The sequence below is a fragment of the Protomyctophum bolini genome, assembly GCF_963924005.1.
Source record: "Protomyctophum bolini genome assembly, chromosome: 16".
NCBI classification, from domain to species: domain Eukaryota; kingdom Metazoa; phylum Chordata; class Actinopteri; order Myctophiformes; family Myctophidae; genus Protomyctophum; species Protomyctophum bolini.
In genome coordinates this window covers 30,954,312-30,969,277 of record NC_137877.1, presented here as the reverse complement: position 1 = coordinate 30,969,277, position 14,966 = coordinate 30,954,312, and the positions used below count along the sequence as shown (strand labels likewise).

At 40.3% G+C, this 14,966-nt stretch overlaps 1 protein-coding gene across 2 annotated transcripts in view; it reads right to left on the bottom strand.

Moving 5' to 3' along the window:
- itga6a (integrin, alpha 6a) overlaps window positions 1-14,966 on the bottom strand; it is a 52,710-nt gene that overhangs the window by 3,800 nt on the left and 33,944 nt on the right. For both annotated transcript variants that reach the window (XM_080786725.1, XM_080786724.1), the window contains exons 2-15: window positions 8,671-8,795; window positions 8,457-8,536; window positions 8,055-8,316; window positions 4,689-4,820; window positions 4,055-4,268; window positions 3,751-3,944; window positions 3,561-3,655; window positions 2,831-2,958; window positions 2,370-2,459; window positions 2,222-2,283; window positions 1,958-2,127; window positions 808-951; window positions 582-697; window positions 180-339 (exon numbers count right to left, since the gene is read on the bottom strand). In XM_080786725.1, the coding sequence (XP_080642851.1) occupies window positions 180-339; window positions 582-697; window positions 808-951; window positions 1,958-2,127; window positions 2,222-2,283; window positions 2,370-2,459; window positions 2,831-2,958; window positions 3,561-3,655; window positions 3,751-3,944; window positions 4,055-4,268; window positions 4,689-4,820; window positions 8,055-8,316; window positions 8,457-8,536; window positions 8,671-8,795 (1,972 nt within the window). The remainder of the gene's footprint in view (window positions 1-179; window positions 340-581; window positions 698-807; window positions 952-1,957; window positions 2,128-2,221; window positions 2,284-2,369; window positions 2,460-2,830; window positions 2,959-3,560; window positions 3,656-3,750; window positions 3,945-4,054; window positions 4,269-4,688; window positions 4,821-8,054; window positions 8,317-8,456; window positions 8,537-8,670; window positions 8,796-14,966) is intronic.

Below are 14,966 nucleotides of genomic sequence, written 5' to 3'. Positions count from 1 at the left end.
TCGTTTACTGTTGTTTTTTTTGTGTTTTTTTGTGTTAGAGCGGACGTAGAATACGCACATCGACAAGAAAGACGTTCTTTATTGAAAATACTGATCTATTTGATCTTCATCAGGTCATGTGAACATACACAAAAGTTTGTACTTTTATACTAAGGGAGTGCCCCCATGTTGTTGTTTACCATTTTCTGTGAGCGAACTCCAGAATAGGAAAGTGCCTCTGGAAAGGTCCCCACTAACTTAGCCTCATGAGCATCGTCTCCATGGCGGTTCGTCACAATAACCTCCAGTGCAATGTCTTTTTTCTCGTCATTCAAATAGAACACAGGGAGCCTGTCCTCACTGCAGATAAACAAACATGAAATGTAAAAAAAAGATGTACTCTACCAACATTGAGTGCAACTGAACTGTGTGCAATCTGGGTTTGAAAGTCTGATTAAATGTGGAAAACATCATTCTCCAGACATAAAAACACATGATGATATCAACGCTGCATGTCTGCAACTCTCAGTTCTTTTCTCTATGCTTCAAAGTTTTCAAATATGTATTTTATTTATCTATTGCAATTAATTGTTTGTACTCACATGGGTAACGGAAGGAAAACATCTTGATTGTGTTTTTTGTAGCAGAATTTGTACTGCAACTGCAAGTTACTTTGGCAAATATTATCACTTCCACATCCCTCCTTCAGGAAGTTAACCTGCAACAATAGGAAAATCAAACATGATAATTTGATAGACCACGTAAATTCTTTCAATTCAATTTGATTCAATAACAATTCGCAATAATCGGAGCAGCTGGAAGGTTTACCTCTGAGACATCTTTGCTAGGTTGAGAGGAATCTAAGATAGGTATAAGCAGAGGAAGTGTGTCCTGTCTCTTCTGACGCTTTGTACCCACAATTCTCACAGCCACCTCAATGGGAATGCCCCGCAGTTTGTCCTTAATGTTATCCTGTGCAAAGCAGAAACTATAATGGTTACATAAGGAATAATCATTCATTTTTTAAGTAAATTACACAGGAAAGTTGTCTGTATTTGTACTGACAAATGATATATTATATAAGCAGGAATTTACCACAGTCTGTCCTATGTAATAATCATAACTTCTCAAACAGTACTATCATAATTTACTGGCTCTGCATAGAGTTTAACAACTGCCAATCTCTCAAATAGACATTCACTACTCTGTAAATTCATCAGTGTTAACAACTCAGAGTTACGCTGAAAAGGTGTTACTGTCTACGCCAGACTGAGTTGCCTTGCCAGCCCAGGGCTGGGCCGATTGGTGCCCCACAATTTCAGGGGCAGTGAAATCGAATCACAACCAATTGACACCAATTGGTCTGTCTATGTCCGAAGATGAGCCGTGCACACAGGCCCCTTTTCCACCGGGTTGAACCAGTTCGGTTCTTTTTTCCCGCCTAATATTGAACCAGAGTTCAGAGTGTTTCCACTGACAACCAAAATAACTGAATTGGAACCAAAAATCCAAGATTCTAGAATGGAACCAGTTCTAGAATCAAAGTTCTTTTGATGGAAAAGGGGCCATTGTGACACACACGCTCGCACAGACGCACAGACACGCACGCACGCACACACACACACACACACACGCACGCACGCACACACACACACACACACACACACACACACACACACACACACACACACACACACACACACACACACACACACACACACACACACACACACACACACACACACACACACACACACACACACACACACACACACACACACACACACACACACACACACACACACACACACACACACACACACACACACGCACACGCACACGCACACAAAACCAAACAGGGGTGAAAACACAATCTTCGGCTGTCAGAGAATATAGATTTTTCTGCGTAGCTCAAACTGCCAGTTTCTCAATCACTAGTGGGTGTGGAATGAATGGCCTAGCTTCATGACCAGCTTACCTGAAGTTTGACTTTGATTGTGATGCATGGTCTCTTTTTCTGGCCACGTAGGTCCATGCTACCAGTGGATTGATAGTCTTGGTCAGTGCGGGACTTGTTCATGAACACAACTCTGGATAGAAGCCCTTGTTTCCGTCGATCCCCCTCTGCCTCCATAGAATAACCGATGACTGTTAAGGTGGGTGGGGAAAGTGTGCATGAGAAAAGAAAATACTTTCCGCTGACTTCGATATGGGAGAATATTACTTATGTCATCTCACTCACTCAGTCTTGGGCTGTAGGATGGAGTGTTTGCTTTGTAGGAGAAGCATGCCTCCACAGTGAAGCTATGAATAAGAAATGCTTTATTAATAATCAGTTATAAAACATGTTGATGTGTATGCAATGCCTCAAGGATCATTTTAATACATACCAAATACTGTTACCGCAGGTTTTCTTTGTGAGGTCTATTTCCCTTGGGTTTATTTTGACATCCATCTTGATGCTTATAACTGGCCTTGCTCTGAAAGAAAAAAAAATCTGAATTAACCTATGGTTTAATTGCGAACGCAGTGAGCACTAACTATGAGACCCTGCAGATCATGTCTGTCTGTCTGTCTGTCTGTCTGTCTGTCTGTCTGTCTGTCTGTCTGTCTGTCTGTCTGTCTGTCCCACTGTTACACCACCCGCCCGCCACCAGAGGGCGCAGCTGTATCACACACAGACAAAATAAACATGCATGCAAAATAAAAATGAAAAAAGGTCATGTGTGTGTGTGTGTGTGTGTGTGTGTGTGTGTGTGTGTGTGTGTCAGACTGCTACAACAGCTGCGTTCGCTTCCCGCGTTAACGCGTCTTACTGGTAAGTATAAGAATTAACATAAATAACAATTACCTGAATATCAGAGCTGTGTCTGACAGAGAACCTACAGCCAGATCTGGATAAGAGTTACCATCTAAGTCCAAGTTCCCTGCTAGAGAATATCCAAACAATCTGATGTTGTTTTGTCCTGCTGAAAGGATCTGTAATGAAGCCAGCGTAATACAAGTTTGAATGATTATTTCATTCTCCTGGACAGCAAGTGAAGTTGAACTTTGGTGGAAAAACATATATCTTCCTAGCTAAATAAAGTAGCCTTATCAGTTATTTCTGTGCTCCCCATTCAATCTTATTGTATTGCAAAACAGTTCAAAAAAATTTACCACTTAAACACACAAAGATAATTGTATTCACGTTACTGTATAATTACCCTTTGAATTAGAGCATCAATAAGCTATACATACAAATGTTCTACCAAAGCCCATCACCGGCACTTGATGTCTCGATGGAACAGGATCTGATCACAGATCTGTGATTGTCATGACAAATGCTACGTCTTGAGAAGAAAGGGTTAAAATGCCCAGTCGCTTACTCGCTACACACTAACACTGACGAAGGCCTGAGTGCCGAAACGCGTCTGTTTGGACTACTGTTGTGGGTCGTAACCATTGTTGAAAAAGATGGTGTAACTCCAAAGGTGGGCGAGATATCAAAAATAGTTGCTCATTTGGATGGCAAGGTAACTGCACAACTTATCTACAAAGAAAGTTACACGTGATTATGTGCAAAGCTTACTAACACAAACCTGTGCAGGCTTAGTGTTGATTCCTTGGGCAGAGCCGTGATAAATGTAAACCTGTCCTGCCCCTGCATTGTCATAGGGAGCTCCAACAGCAATGTCTACAAAAGAGAAACCAGTTGAAGCAATATTATCTTACCTACATAATTATACATAGAAAGAAGCACAAAAACGAAAGAAGGGAGCCCTGCAGTACCTGCATATGAGTCCTGATTGGTGTCTCCAATGTTCTCCACTGCCAGTCCAAACATTGAATTTTTTGTTCCATTGAGGCGGATGGGAGTGATCTTGTCCCACTTTCCTTCCTGGTTGATGTAGACATAAACAGCTCCTCCAACATCTCCGTCCTTCATGAAGAACTGAGGAGCTCCCACGACTATATCTTCCCATCTAAAACACAATTAACAGAAGGAATTGTTGAATCTGGGTGTGGTGAAGGCACACAGTAAAACATTTCAGGAAGTTAATGTGCAGATATAATATAACATAATGTCACCTACCCATCTGAATTCAGGTCAACTACAGTCACATCGTATCCGAAGGAGGATGCCAGCCCTGAGCCCTTCAGAATGTACTCTGCATGCAGTTTGGTAGAGGCCTGACTCTCTTTCCTAAACAGCACCACAGCACCAAAGTGATCGAATCTGGGAGCCCCAGCCACTATCGTTAATCCATGACGCTTGCTGATGCTGTATCCCGAATCAAGAGAAAATCCTAAAGCATAGGAGACATTTTTATGTTCAGAATGCATTTTCTTTTAGATACATAAAATAGGAGCATGAATGAACATGAATAAATTAAGATCATGTGTCATTTGTTTCACAAGTTATTAGTTCTCACGAAAAGAGGAACAAATGTGTAAGTAAACTTTGATTAAATAACATAATGAAAAATATATGATATGGAGAGGGGTTGTTAAGAAGTAAATGTAAGGTTTAAGGCATGAATCCAAAGGTTACAAAACCTAAATAACTATTGGTTGACACATCTAGAGATCCCTTACTGTTGACCTGCAAAGGGGGGTGATTCTCATGGCGGTTGGCAGATTAAAAGCTCCTAAACAGGATATCTGAGTAGAACAACACATAGCTGACAGTAAGCATATGTAAACCAGGCTCCCGAACCGAAACACACCTAGGTAGCTGTTGGCAGGCACACGCAGTGGATCAGCCTCTGAAGGGTTCTCGTCCAACACTTCATAAGGACCATCATCATAAAATCCCATTTCCAGCAAAGTGTTGTTCTTCTGCTCTGCTCTTACCATGCCTGAAGTGGAAATTGAAGAAGAAGAAGAATTATACAGTATACGGTATGTTCAAATTAAGAAATTTGTAGAAGTTATGTAGACAGCACTATAATTGCATTGTATGTAGTCATACTGTAGCACGTCATAGTACATAATAGCATAGTATAGTATATATGTATAGTTTGTATATATGTATTATATAGATATTCCACTGTTACGTTCTTAGCTTACGCATGTTTCATGATAAATGCTTTTTTATGTGATGTATTCCCATGCTTTTTTGTTCTTGCTTAATGTAAATCGCTCTGGATTAAGAGCATCTGCTAAATGCCTAAATTGTAAGAAATGGGGGAATATTGATTATGGCAGGATACTACTATATCCAAAACAGATTTAACTATAAGCTACTTTCTGAACATTTCTACCAATGTTTTGAAAATAGCCTCAAATAGCCTTAAATATCTCTAAGCTCACAATCTGTCAGGAAAATGCTGGCCTATAATGACAAGCTCAAAACAGGGATGCCATGGTTAAAGTTGTTAAAAAGTATAATATGTGAAAAATAATTTGCGTTAAACACAATATTCAGACACAGAAACAAAATATTATGACTTACAGAGATAATGTTTGCTATGCTCTGATATGTTGGCCTCCAAAAGACATGCAAAGAAATGCATATAAGGTCTTAATTTCAACGAATAGCGCCGTAGCATTGACTAATGCACCTACATCTGTCAGATTCTGACAGGAATTTCATTTCACCCTGGGTATAAATTAGTACCGGATTTGTCAGCTAGAATGAAAACCAACAGTACTCTGGATTCAAGCCTAGTTCTCCCCTGCATATAGAAAATAGACTGCTGGGATGCAGTGTTGTTTTCGTCGACTAAAACTAAGACGAAAAACGTTCGTCGACTACCTTTTTCCACTGACGAAAACCCCTGTCTGCCTGACAAACAATCATGCACCACGTGGAGGTCTTATAACCACCACTATGTGGGTCTGACCCTTCTGTATACTTATGCCCACTCTAAGCGCCTATAGCTCAGACCTAGGAGCCAGCAGGAGGTCCATTTTGGACCAGCATGCATACATTTAAGAACACGACTGCCTGACAGTCTTGCAACATGTGGAGGTCTTATAACCACCATCAGTGGAGACTGTCCTATGCTAACTCAAGAGGTCCTATCTCGGGAGTAAGAGCCAGCATGGTCCACATGGGACCAGTGGGACTATAAGCCAGGCGACATATAGGAACACTCCTCCCAGCCTAAGCTAAACCCCAATTCCTTAGTTTCTACCTCCTCCACACTCCGTTCCCCAGCATGCCGTGACCCCCACCTACATGAGTGAGTAGATTAATCTTGTGACTCATGTAGGCGTATTTATTTTGAGATGTTTCCTCAATGTGGACATGCAACTGGTGCAAGTTGCAACATCCTTAGCAGGAAACTATGGCATTGCATTTATTGCCACACTTGCAAAGTGCAATAAATGTGATGCCATAGTTTCCTGCAAAGGATGTTGCAACTTGCACCAGGAAACATCTCAAAAATTTGTCTGCACTTATTTTTACAACTTATAAGCAACTCAATTGCTTTTTATTTGGCTCTAAATTAATCACGCAACTGTTGAGAGCCCAGCCTTTAGGTGCATATACATATACCTCCATAGATTGATTACTTTATAAACAGTTTGCAGAAAAAAGCACAGGATCATAGCCTACAGTACAATACAAAATAATATTAAATTAATCTGAACATTAAAGACATTTGTCACCACAACAATATCATTATTGCAATGTGTACTGTATATTTAATATACAGTACAAATTGCAACAATGATATTGTCGTGGTGGCTTTATTGCAATGTGTACTGTACATTTAATATACAGTACAAATTGCAACAATGATATTGTCGTGGTGGCTAGCTGGTGGTGGTGAAGTTTAAATAATAGTGCCAACTCATAATTGTAAAGTGCAAATACAATAATTTAATTTGTGTTTATTAAGTACTTGGTTAGGTTAGTTATAATATAAGCATAATATCTGTCAGAAAAAAGGGAAAAAATAATATTAGGAACCGTTAGGAACCGGAACCGTTAAAGTCCTAACAAATCCCAACCCTAGTCCGGACCCCCCTTTACCTCTTCACCCAACCCCACCTATCATACTCACCTCTGCACCCGGTAGAGACTTAGGTTCTGACTACTCTGCACTAAGAGTAAATAATGCAATAAATTCGTTTTGGGTGGGTGTATAGTCAAAGATGCATTATTTAGTTTGAGCCTAATTTTATCCACAGATCCAAATATATATAATATTTCAATATTGCAATCAGTAGGCTATTGTCTATCAACTGACAATATTCTCTGCCACAACCTTCTGAATTACTGCAAATTGTGACTATTAGTTTTGTTGTGTTTTGAGGATATCTTGAAACCTTATTCCAAAAAAATATATAAATATTTAGATATTTATTAAATATTTAGTTTAGTTAACTTGAAATTGGTGACTATTTCAGAGGGTTTTAACAGTCACAAACACAATATTGGATTTCACAATTATCTAATTGTATCTCTGCAATTTGGACAAGTTCAATGGACTCCTAGACCCCAAAAACATAGGGTTAGACACAAAAAGTACTTGTCTAGGGTGAATAATGAAGGAGTTAGGCTATTTTAAGGTTTTTAGGCCATCTTGGACGCCATCTTGAAAATAACACCTTTCGGGTGATCAAACTTTGGTAAACGTTTAGTATGTTATTAAGGACACCTAATACTACATAAATCAGTTGAGAAACCTTTTGTTACAATTTTTTTAGGGTAAGGTGCTTTTTTTTCATATATTTACCCGCCTACTAGTGGACAAGAGATCCACTATAAGTCATTTTACACTTTTTAAAATGACATGCCGATATTTTCAGCATATGTAAAATCAGTCATTACGACGGCATCAAGGCCCGACAAAATACATTTTAGTCGACTAAATCAACTGTAGATTTAGTCGACTAAAAGCTTATAATATTTAGTCGAGTAAAACTAGACTAACACTAAAACATTCCAGGTGACTAAAATGTGACTAAAACTAAATGGATAATATTCTATGACTATGAGACTATGACTAAAACTAAAATCAAAATGCTGCCAAAAACAACACTGATGGGATGCAGGCAGAGCTACTGAAATGCAATTGAGAACCATTGGTTCAAATGCATTAGCAATGTTAATTTTAAGATACGAGATAAGATATTACCTTTCCAGTTGTAAGCTCCTGGTGCTCCAAACAGTACATAATGGTAGTCCTTGGTAAAGGTGGCAGCCAGACCCTGCTGGCAGGATCCAAAGCGCTCATGACCTCTGGCTCTGCCCTCACAGAACTTCCAGTTACCTCCGTCCTCATCAGAAGAAGTGTCGATGGTCAGGTCCTGGCTCAGAACATAGCAGCGCCCGGTGATGTCACGGGACTCTTGTGACGTGTTCACAAACAAACGCCTCTGGTAGCGATGAGCGCACGTCTGCAGTCACAGAAATGAAACCACGCCACAGTTAATATCCAACATTCTGTGTTTGAATAGCCCTGGTCCAAGGCTGTGACAAAAGCCATAATAAACAGCTGCAACAAAGATCTCTCTAAATGTGTGACAGCATTACTTACTACAATCTTCCCCCCGGGTCCCTGGCTCTGAACTGTCACGCCCATCCATTGGTTCTCCTTGTACTCATTCCGTTCATCCTCTATGAACATTCACCAACCAAGTTATTGTTACAGTACTTTAGCATGAAATCAGTTTCTAATTAATAATGACAATTAGGTATGACCCACTACATAATAAGCCTCAAGATTTTGAGGATAGAGTCAAACAGCTCACCTTCATTGTCAAACTGAACACGTTCACAGTCATTGGATTGTGTTATTAAACATTTATACAGGCCTCCTGTAATGTTGGATTTCTGCTTGTCCAGAGATCTGGCTCTCGGGGCCCCAATCAATAACCTATAGAGGGGGAAATATATATATATTTAAAATACATTAATATGCAATGCATGAAAAGTTTCTACACAAGTTGATACTTTTTTGACAGTCTTTAAAAAAATAAAACAATGCAATCAGCCCCTTAACTATCAAAAGTTACCTAATATTGCAGAAATGTCACATTACAGACCTGCTTTTGCATAGCATACCTACTATATGCAAAACAAAAGGCCCTTGATTTTCATAGAACAGTGGTTTTCAAAGTGGGGTCTGGGCATTGAGGGTCAGAGTGAATAGCTTAGCTATGAGTGATCATCAGCTATGAGTGATCAGCCATTATGAAAGGCATTTTTTGATAATAAGAGACAAAACAGAACACTGCGTTGTATAACAGTAGACTACTGTGCTGTGCATTCTGCTTTGGGCAAGAGAGCATTGGAGCAGGCAATCTAATTTGGAGCATGTTCAATAATGGGATTGTTCTGTACAACATTAGCTCACTAACCACATATTGCTAACACCCACACTTTCTCTGAGAGCCTTAACACGCATAAAGGGACGCACGTGTTACAGGGTTGGTTAAAGTGAATGGCCACTCTAGGTATAAATCTTTGACAACACTTCTCGTTATTAAGTTGCAAGTAATGTATGGGAAGGATACGGTAGTCAGAGAGTTTGATTAAAAATAATTCCTTCGTAAATGGTTTTAGGATGTGGTTTGTACTTAGCACTTAAGAAAATGAAAAACAATTTCAGTTGTAAAAAGAAGTAAACAGAAAGCTCATTGTTGGGCAGCCTCAAAGAGGGAGGGGGGAGAGAAAGAGGGCACCAAAAAGTGTCTGGGTCACATTTTCTAGTCTGGACAGTTAGAGCCACAGCCCATACTAAGAAAGCATGTGAAAGAGTATTAGATGAACTGCAATGAATGTGTAACACTTTAATATGAATGTTTTGGGGAAAATAAATGATTTTACAAACTTCCACAAAGACATAAGGAAGCTTCTTTGCAATATGAAGAACCGTGAGAGGTCAAACACAGGGACTATGTGAGAATGTTCTCAAAGGACATGGAAGGAATCCTCTCCACCCTCTTCCTTTTTTAGACAGTAAGGTTCCATAGTCCCTTTCCTACATGTGCTATTGATCTCTGCACTGTAGTTCTTCATTTGCTAAAGAAAAGTCCTCCAGAAAGGTCCTTTGTGAGGTTGTGCCTAAAATTCTTCCCTCCCTTCAATCCACAGCTGGTGAAATGCAAATACAAATAGCAGTCAATTGAGAGGTTTTAAACACGATGTCAAAGTGCAGCCACTAGCTGTGAAGAGATTTTGCCAAGCATGTTTTGTATAGTCTATTGTTTAACTTTAGACTAGAGTCTACATTAGATGAAAAGTTGAAAACTAGAAATTAGTTAGATCAAAGCCTTATATGTAGTGATGGGGGAAAGTAGACCCTTTAAGGCAGTTACCATTCCTTTAAGAGTGTGCAGCCGAGCTGTGCCCAATGCAAGGTCACATAGTGACAGAGCGATTCCTATATAGTGTCAGGGAAAGGCAGCGACACGTCAGAATTCTCCAGGACCGATAAACCTCGGGACTGTGCCCCGATCTGCGGACTGATATGATCGAATCTGATTCGTGATGTAACAGGTCGTATCTGCTTTCATATGTGTCTTTGCTGTTCATATGTATATCTCATGACCATTCAATTTGGGATAATTATGGGCAATCAATAAATGCCAGATCTTGTGAATCCATGATTTTAAGTGTACAGCCTGTTTATTGGACTATTAGATAACCCTCTCACAGAATGGCGCATCAGTAGTGACAAAAATAAAACCACATACATTACACATTCTTCCAGAGAGGATGGGGCCACATTATTCGTGCTATTTACATCACACTCAAAACTTAAAGTCAAAAAGAGCAATATCCATAGGATCACTTGCAACGGTCAGGGAAAAAAAGCACATAATGTGCAGAGCTTATAACTCAGCAACACATACAACTTAACAGGAAGGATTCTCAGTACAGTGACAGTTGTAGAATTTAGCGAGTCTGTGAAGAGCAACAGTAACATTTACATGCAATACTCCAGCCCTTTGCATCCAAAGTCTGGCAAATACATGGACAAGCTGTTGAGTTTGGAAGGAGGCTAACTAGACTAAACACAGGCCAGTACTTGTTATCCCAGATCAATTATGTTGTACTTGTCTACACTGCCAACAACGTGATACATGGTAGGACATATGCCCACTATGACAAGCAAAAATAGACAATCTAGAATCTCACAAGTCTTGCAATGTGATGCATTGAGAGCTTGTTCAGTTGAGTATTTCTTGCGAAATCCATAATGGACTTTTTTTTTTTTACTTTTCGGGCAAGTGGGCATGACCTTTGGGCAAATAGGACATGACCTGTACTTGCCCACCGGGCAAGTGCCTCTGAGACCTTAGTGTCAACCTTTTTCTCTCTTTATTTTGTTTATTTTGTATTATTATTTAATTTAGTTTGTTAATCTAAACTAACAATAATTATCAGACACTAAATTATGGATGTCACTTAACTATTCAAATCAATGATCAATCAACATTATTGCATGGACTATTCTCTGTTATCTGTTACTTAGAGAGCAACAGTCACTCCAATAACCTGATTCAGGTTTAAGGGGATACAGAAATGATGCCACCCCATGCAGTGTGTCTGTCATTGCTGTGTAAATGAGAATGGCTATAGTAGTATAGTGTCCATACAGTGACCTCACCGGTCTTTGTTAACAGATGTGGTCCAACGTTCCCACAGCTGTGCACTCAAAGCCACCAGACCCCTGCAGCTGTTCTAACTGATTCAGTTTACACACACACATTGTTTTGTACTGACCTTTGACTGCCTTGTTACATCAATAAAGGAATTACTTGCACATTCTAAAAGCACACGACCGTAGTTTACTAATTCACCTGCAGTAATTTAGCAAGAAATACACAGTCAGTTGATGGTGTGACACACTAATACTTGTGCATGGAATCTTGACTGAAAATCGACATTTCTCTCAACCTTCAATCTCTCAGGTTACACGTGCACAGATGGCCTGGCATGTCTAGTCAAATAACCATTTCTCTGGTTTCATTGGGAAGACATCATAACCACATCATCACTGACTCAACAGCCTATTCACCGAAGAGGTATCCAATTCATTGTTTCCAAGAGGGCACATTTTGGTCAATAATGTGGTATAACGTGGTTCATTCCTTGTCTTCCAAGACGTATCAATGATTTGTCATTGATTATAATTGACAGCATAAAGTGTCTGTATGGGAAATATTCCCATACAGAGAGAGTGGAAGTGAACTATATGTAGTATGTTCAACAAATTGTTACGCACAACTTGTGGTTTCCTGAGCTGTGAAATGAGATACCTGGTTAATGTGCCTGCTAGTTTCACGGTGAGGAGGGCTGCTCATTGCCTAGTTGTCTGCTCTACTGAGCTTGGTTGGCTGATTATCTCAGGGTCACATGGGGATTTAGAACTGAGATTATGAACAAACAGCCACAGGGGGAGATCATGGAGATGCAGTTGTTTCCATACTTTTCTGAATAACAGTGAGTATAGCATGTTCTATCACAATTGGATTTTCAACCAATTTATGACAGTGTCAAACCATGTGTGGATAATCAGAACATAATCTAGGCAGATTTCCTTGATAAAGGTCTGGCTCACTCACAAGCTTTTCACAAGGTCATGTAACAAGTAGCTCAACAAATGAATAACATGTCCTATAAAAGGTTGTGTTCATTTTTGAGCGGTTCTTAACGGCGTGTGTATGTACTGTACTGTACTGTATGTCTGTTTGGAGTACGAATAGCTGCAATACCTCTGGCAGCCAGCCAGCAGTGTTGTTGAGAAGCCTGCACCGCTCAGTTCACACACGGGTGTGATTTCTTTCCTCCTTTATTGACATCTGGGACATAGCAGACTTTGTACAAGTTTTTGTTTCTATCTATCTATCTATCTATCTATCTAGACCAGTAAGACGCGCAAACGCGGGAAGCGAACGCAGCTGAGACCCTGCAGATCATGTCTGTCTGTCTGTCCCGCTGTTACTGTATATGTGGACCTGGTCCCTTTTGTGCCCATATATGGAGCTGAGTGGACCTGGCCCCTTTTGTGCCCATATATGGAGCTGAGTGATTGCTGATGCAACACACTCCATATTTGGATAGCGGGACAGACAGACAGACACACAGACAGACATGATCTGCTAGGTCTCATAGTAAGTGCTCACTGCATTCGCAATAAATGTCTCTGTCTGTCTGTCTGTCCGTCCGTCCGTCCGTCCGTCCGTCCGTCTGTGTGTGTGTGTGTAATCCACGTAACTCAAGAACCGTTCTCCCCACCGACTTCAAATTCGACCCACGTGTTCCACACCACCACAGTGGCCGATGTCAAATCAGTCGGACCCACGGTTGTCCAGAACCGCCCCAAAAAGGTCTCTGCCCGGGCTCTGGACAGGGCCCCTGCCCAGAGTCCATAGGGAGCTGGCCTGTTCTGACCTCATTCTGATGAATCATGCATATACTCCATATTTGGGCAGGCCTGACAAAGAACTCCATATATTGGCATAAAAGGGACACAGACATAATATCTGGATGGGGCATTCATTTCCAACTTGCATCGTTCCAAGTAGACCAGTGCCCAACCGGCACCGATGTAGAGGCCCCACAGGCACCTCTCTATATCACATAAATCAGCTTGTCTGCTAAACTGTGAATCTTTATCCTCTGACTTTTACTGGATAAGAGCCAGCAGTCAGACCAGTGCCAAATTCCAAACCTCTGTTTGCCCCTCAAATACCACTATTATTCTCTGTCAAGTTGGACACTCCTCCTCCTACTACTGCATGCACTTCAGCTTTGTTTTGAATGTATACGTCTTAAACTTCTGCAAATACACATGAGTTGTCAATGTGAAATACAGTAGTCCACAAGCTACATAGAATGTGAACTTCAAACTTCATTATATATGCATGCATTAAACTGCCTTTCCAGGTGTGTATTTACTGTGTAACTGCATCCACAACACTTGTGTGATGCTTGTCACAGATTGTTGCACTCAGAATGAAGGGAATGACTCACTATGTACTATAGCAGTAAGACGCCTGAGGGTGAGAAGCGACCTGACCTCGCCCTAAAGGGCGTGCACTGGCCACATATTGAGCGTGTCTTGAGTGTACAGGGTTTGATGAGGTCAGATCAACATATGGAATGTCAGAACAGGTCAGCTCCATATATGGAGATCTAAGGGTGGCCGTGGTAGCAGTGTCTTGAGTGTACAGGTGACTGAAATGAGGGTAGGTCCGGGCCTTAATTTTCGGGTTTGTTGAGAACTCTAGCTTTCCCCATGGGCTTTCCCCATGTATGGGGATTTTGAGTGACGAAAAACGCCCCATGTATGGGGATTTTGAGTGATGAAAAACACAAGATTTCATAGTTAACTGCGACCTTTGGTCAAAACTAATACTTTATTTTAAATTTGCTGTTAAAAAACACTGAATTTGTATTCATATTCATATTGTTGAGTGTGGCAGGAAGTAAAACTTTCCCTTATTGACAAATCATCTGTCAAATTTCAAATGTATCCCTCAATATATTTTTTAAGCAACATAGTTGCTATAACTCAGTGTAAAGTAGGCCTATATACTTTTTAAATAACTAATAAGGAGCCAGTTGAAAATAATTATTCAATTGATGTTTCAGTCATATATATAGGCTATACCAGGTCTACTAGCCTACTCAACAGTCGTCCCTTCACTTTGACAAAACGACATGACCCCACATTTGCATGACAAATATAACCATTGTTCATTCACTCGTCTTTTGACCGCCTTTTATGTCATCCGCTCACATGGTGGTAGAGTCACCCTCTCCATTGGAAAATAAATAAATAATAATGTGTAGGATTTCTAAAGTGACACAGTGACATTACGGACAGGACCGGTAGCCTATTGTTATTTTTGCCCCCATGGCCCGCCCAGCTATATATGCGCGCGCCCCATGCATTTAGGAATATCAGTCTGCATGGTGATTGGCCTATTCACTTTAAATAGTAGGCTAATATGTATTAGTAGCTATGTGCATTCATATATCTTCCACAATGCAACTGTTCAGTTGGTTATTAAAGTTATATTAAAGTCATACT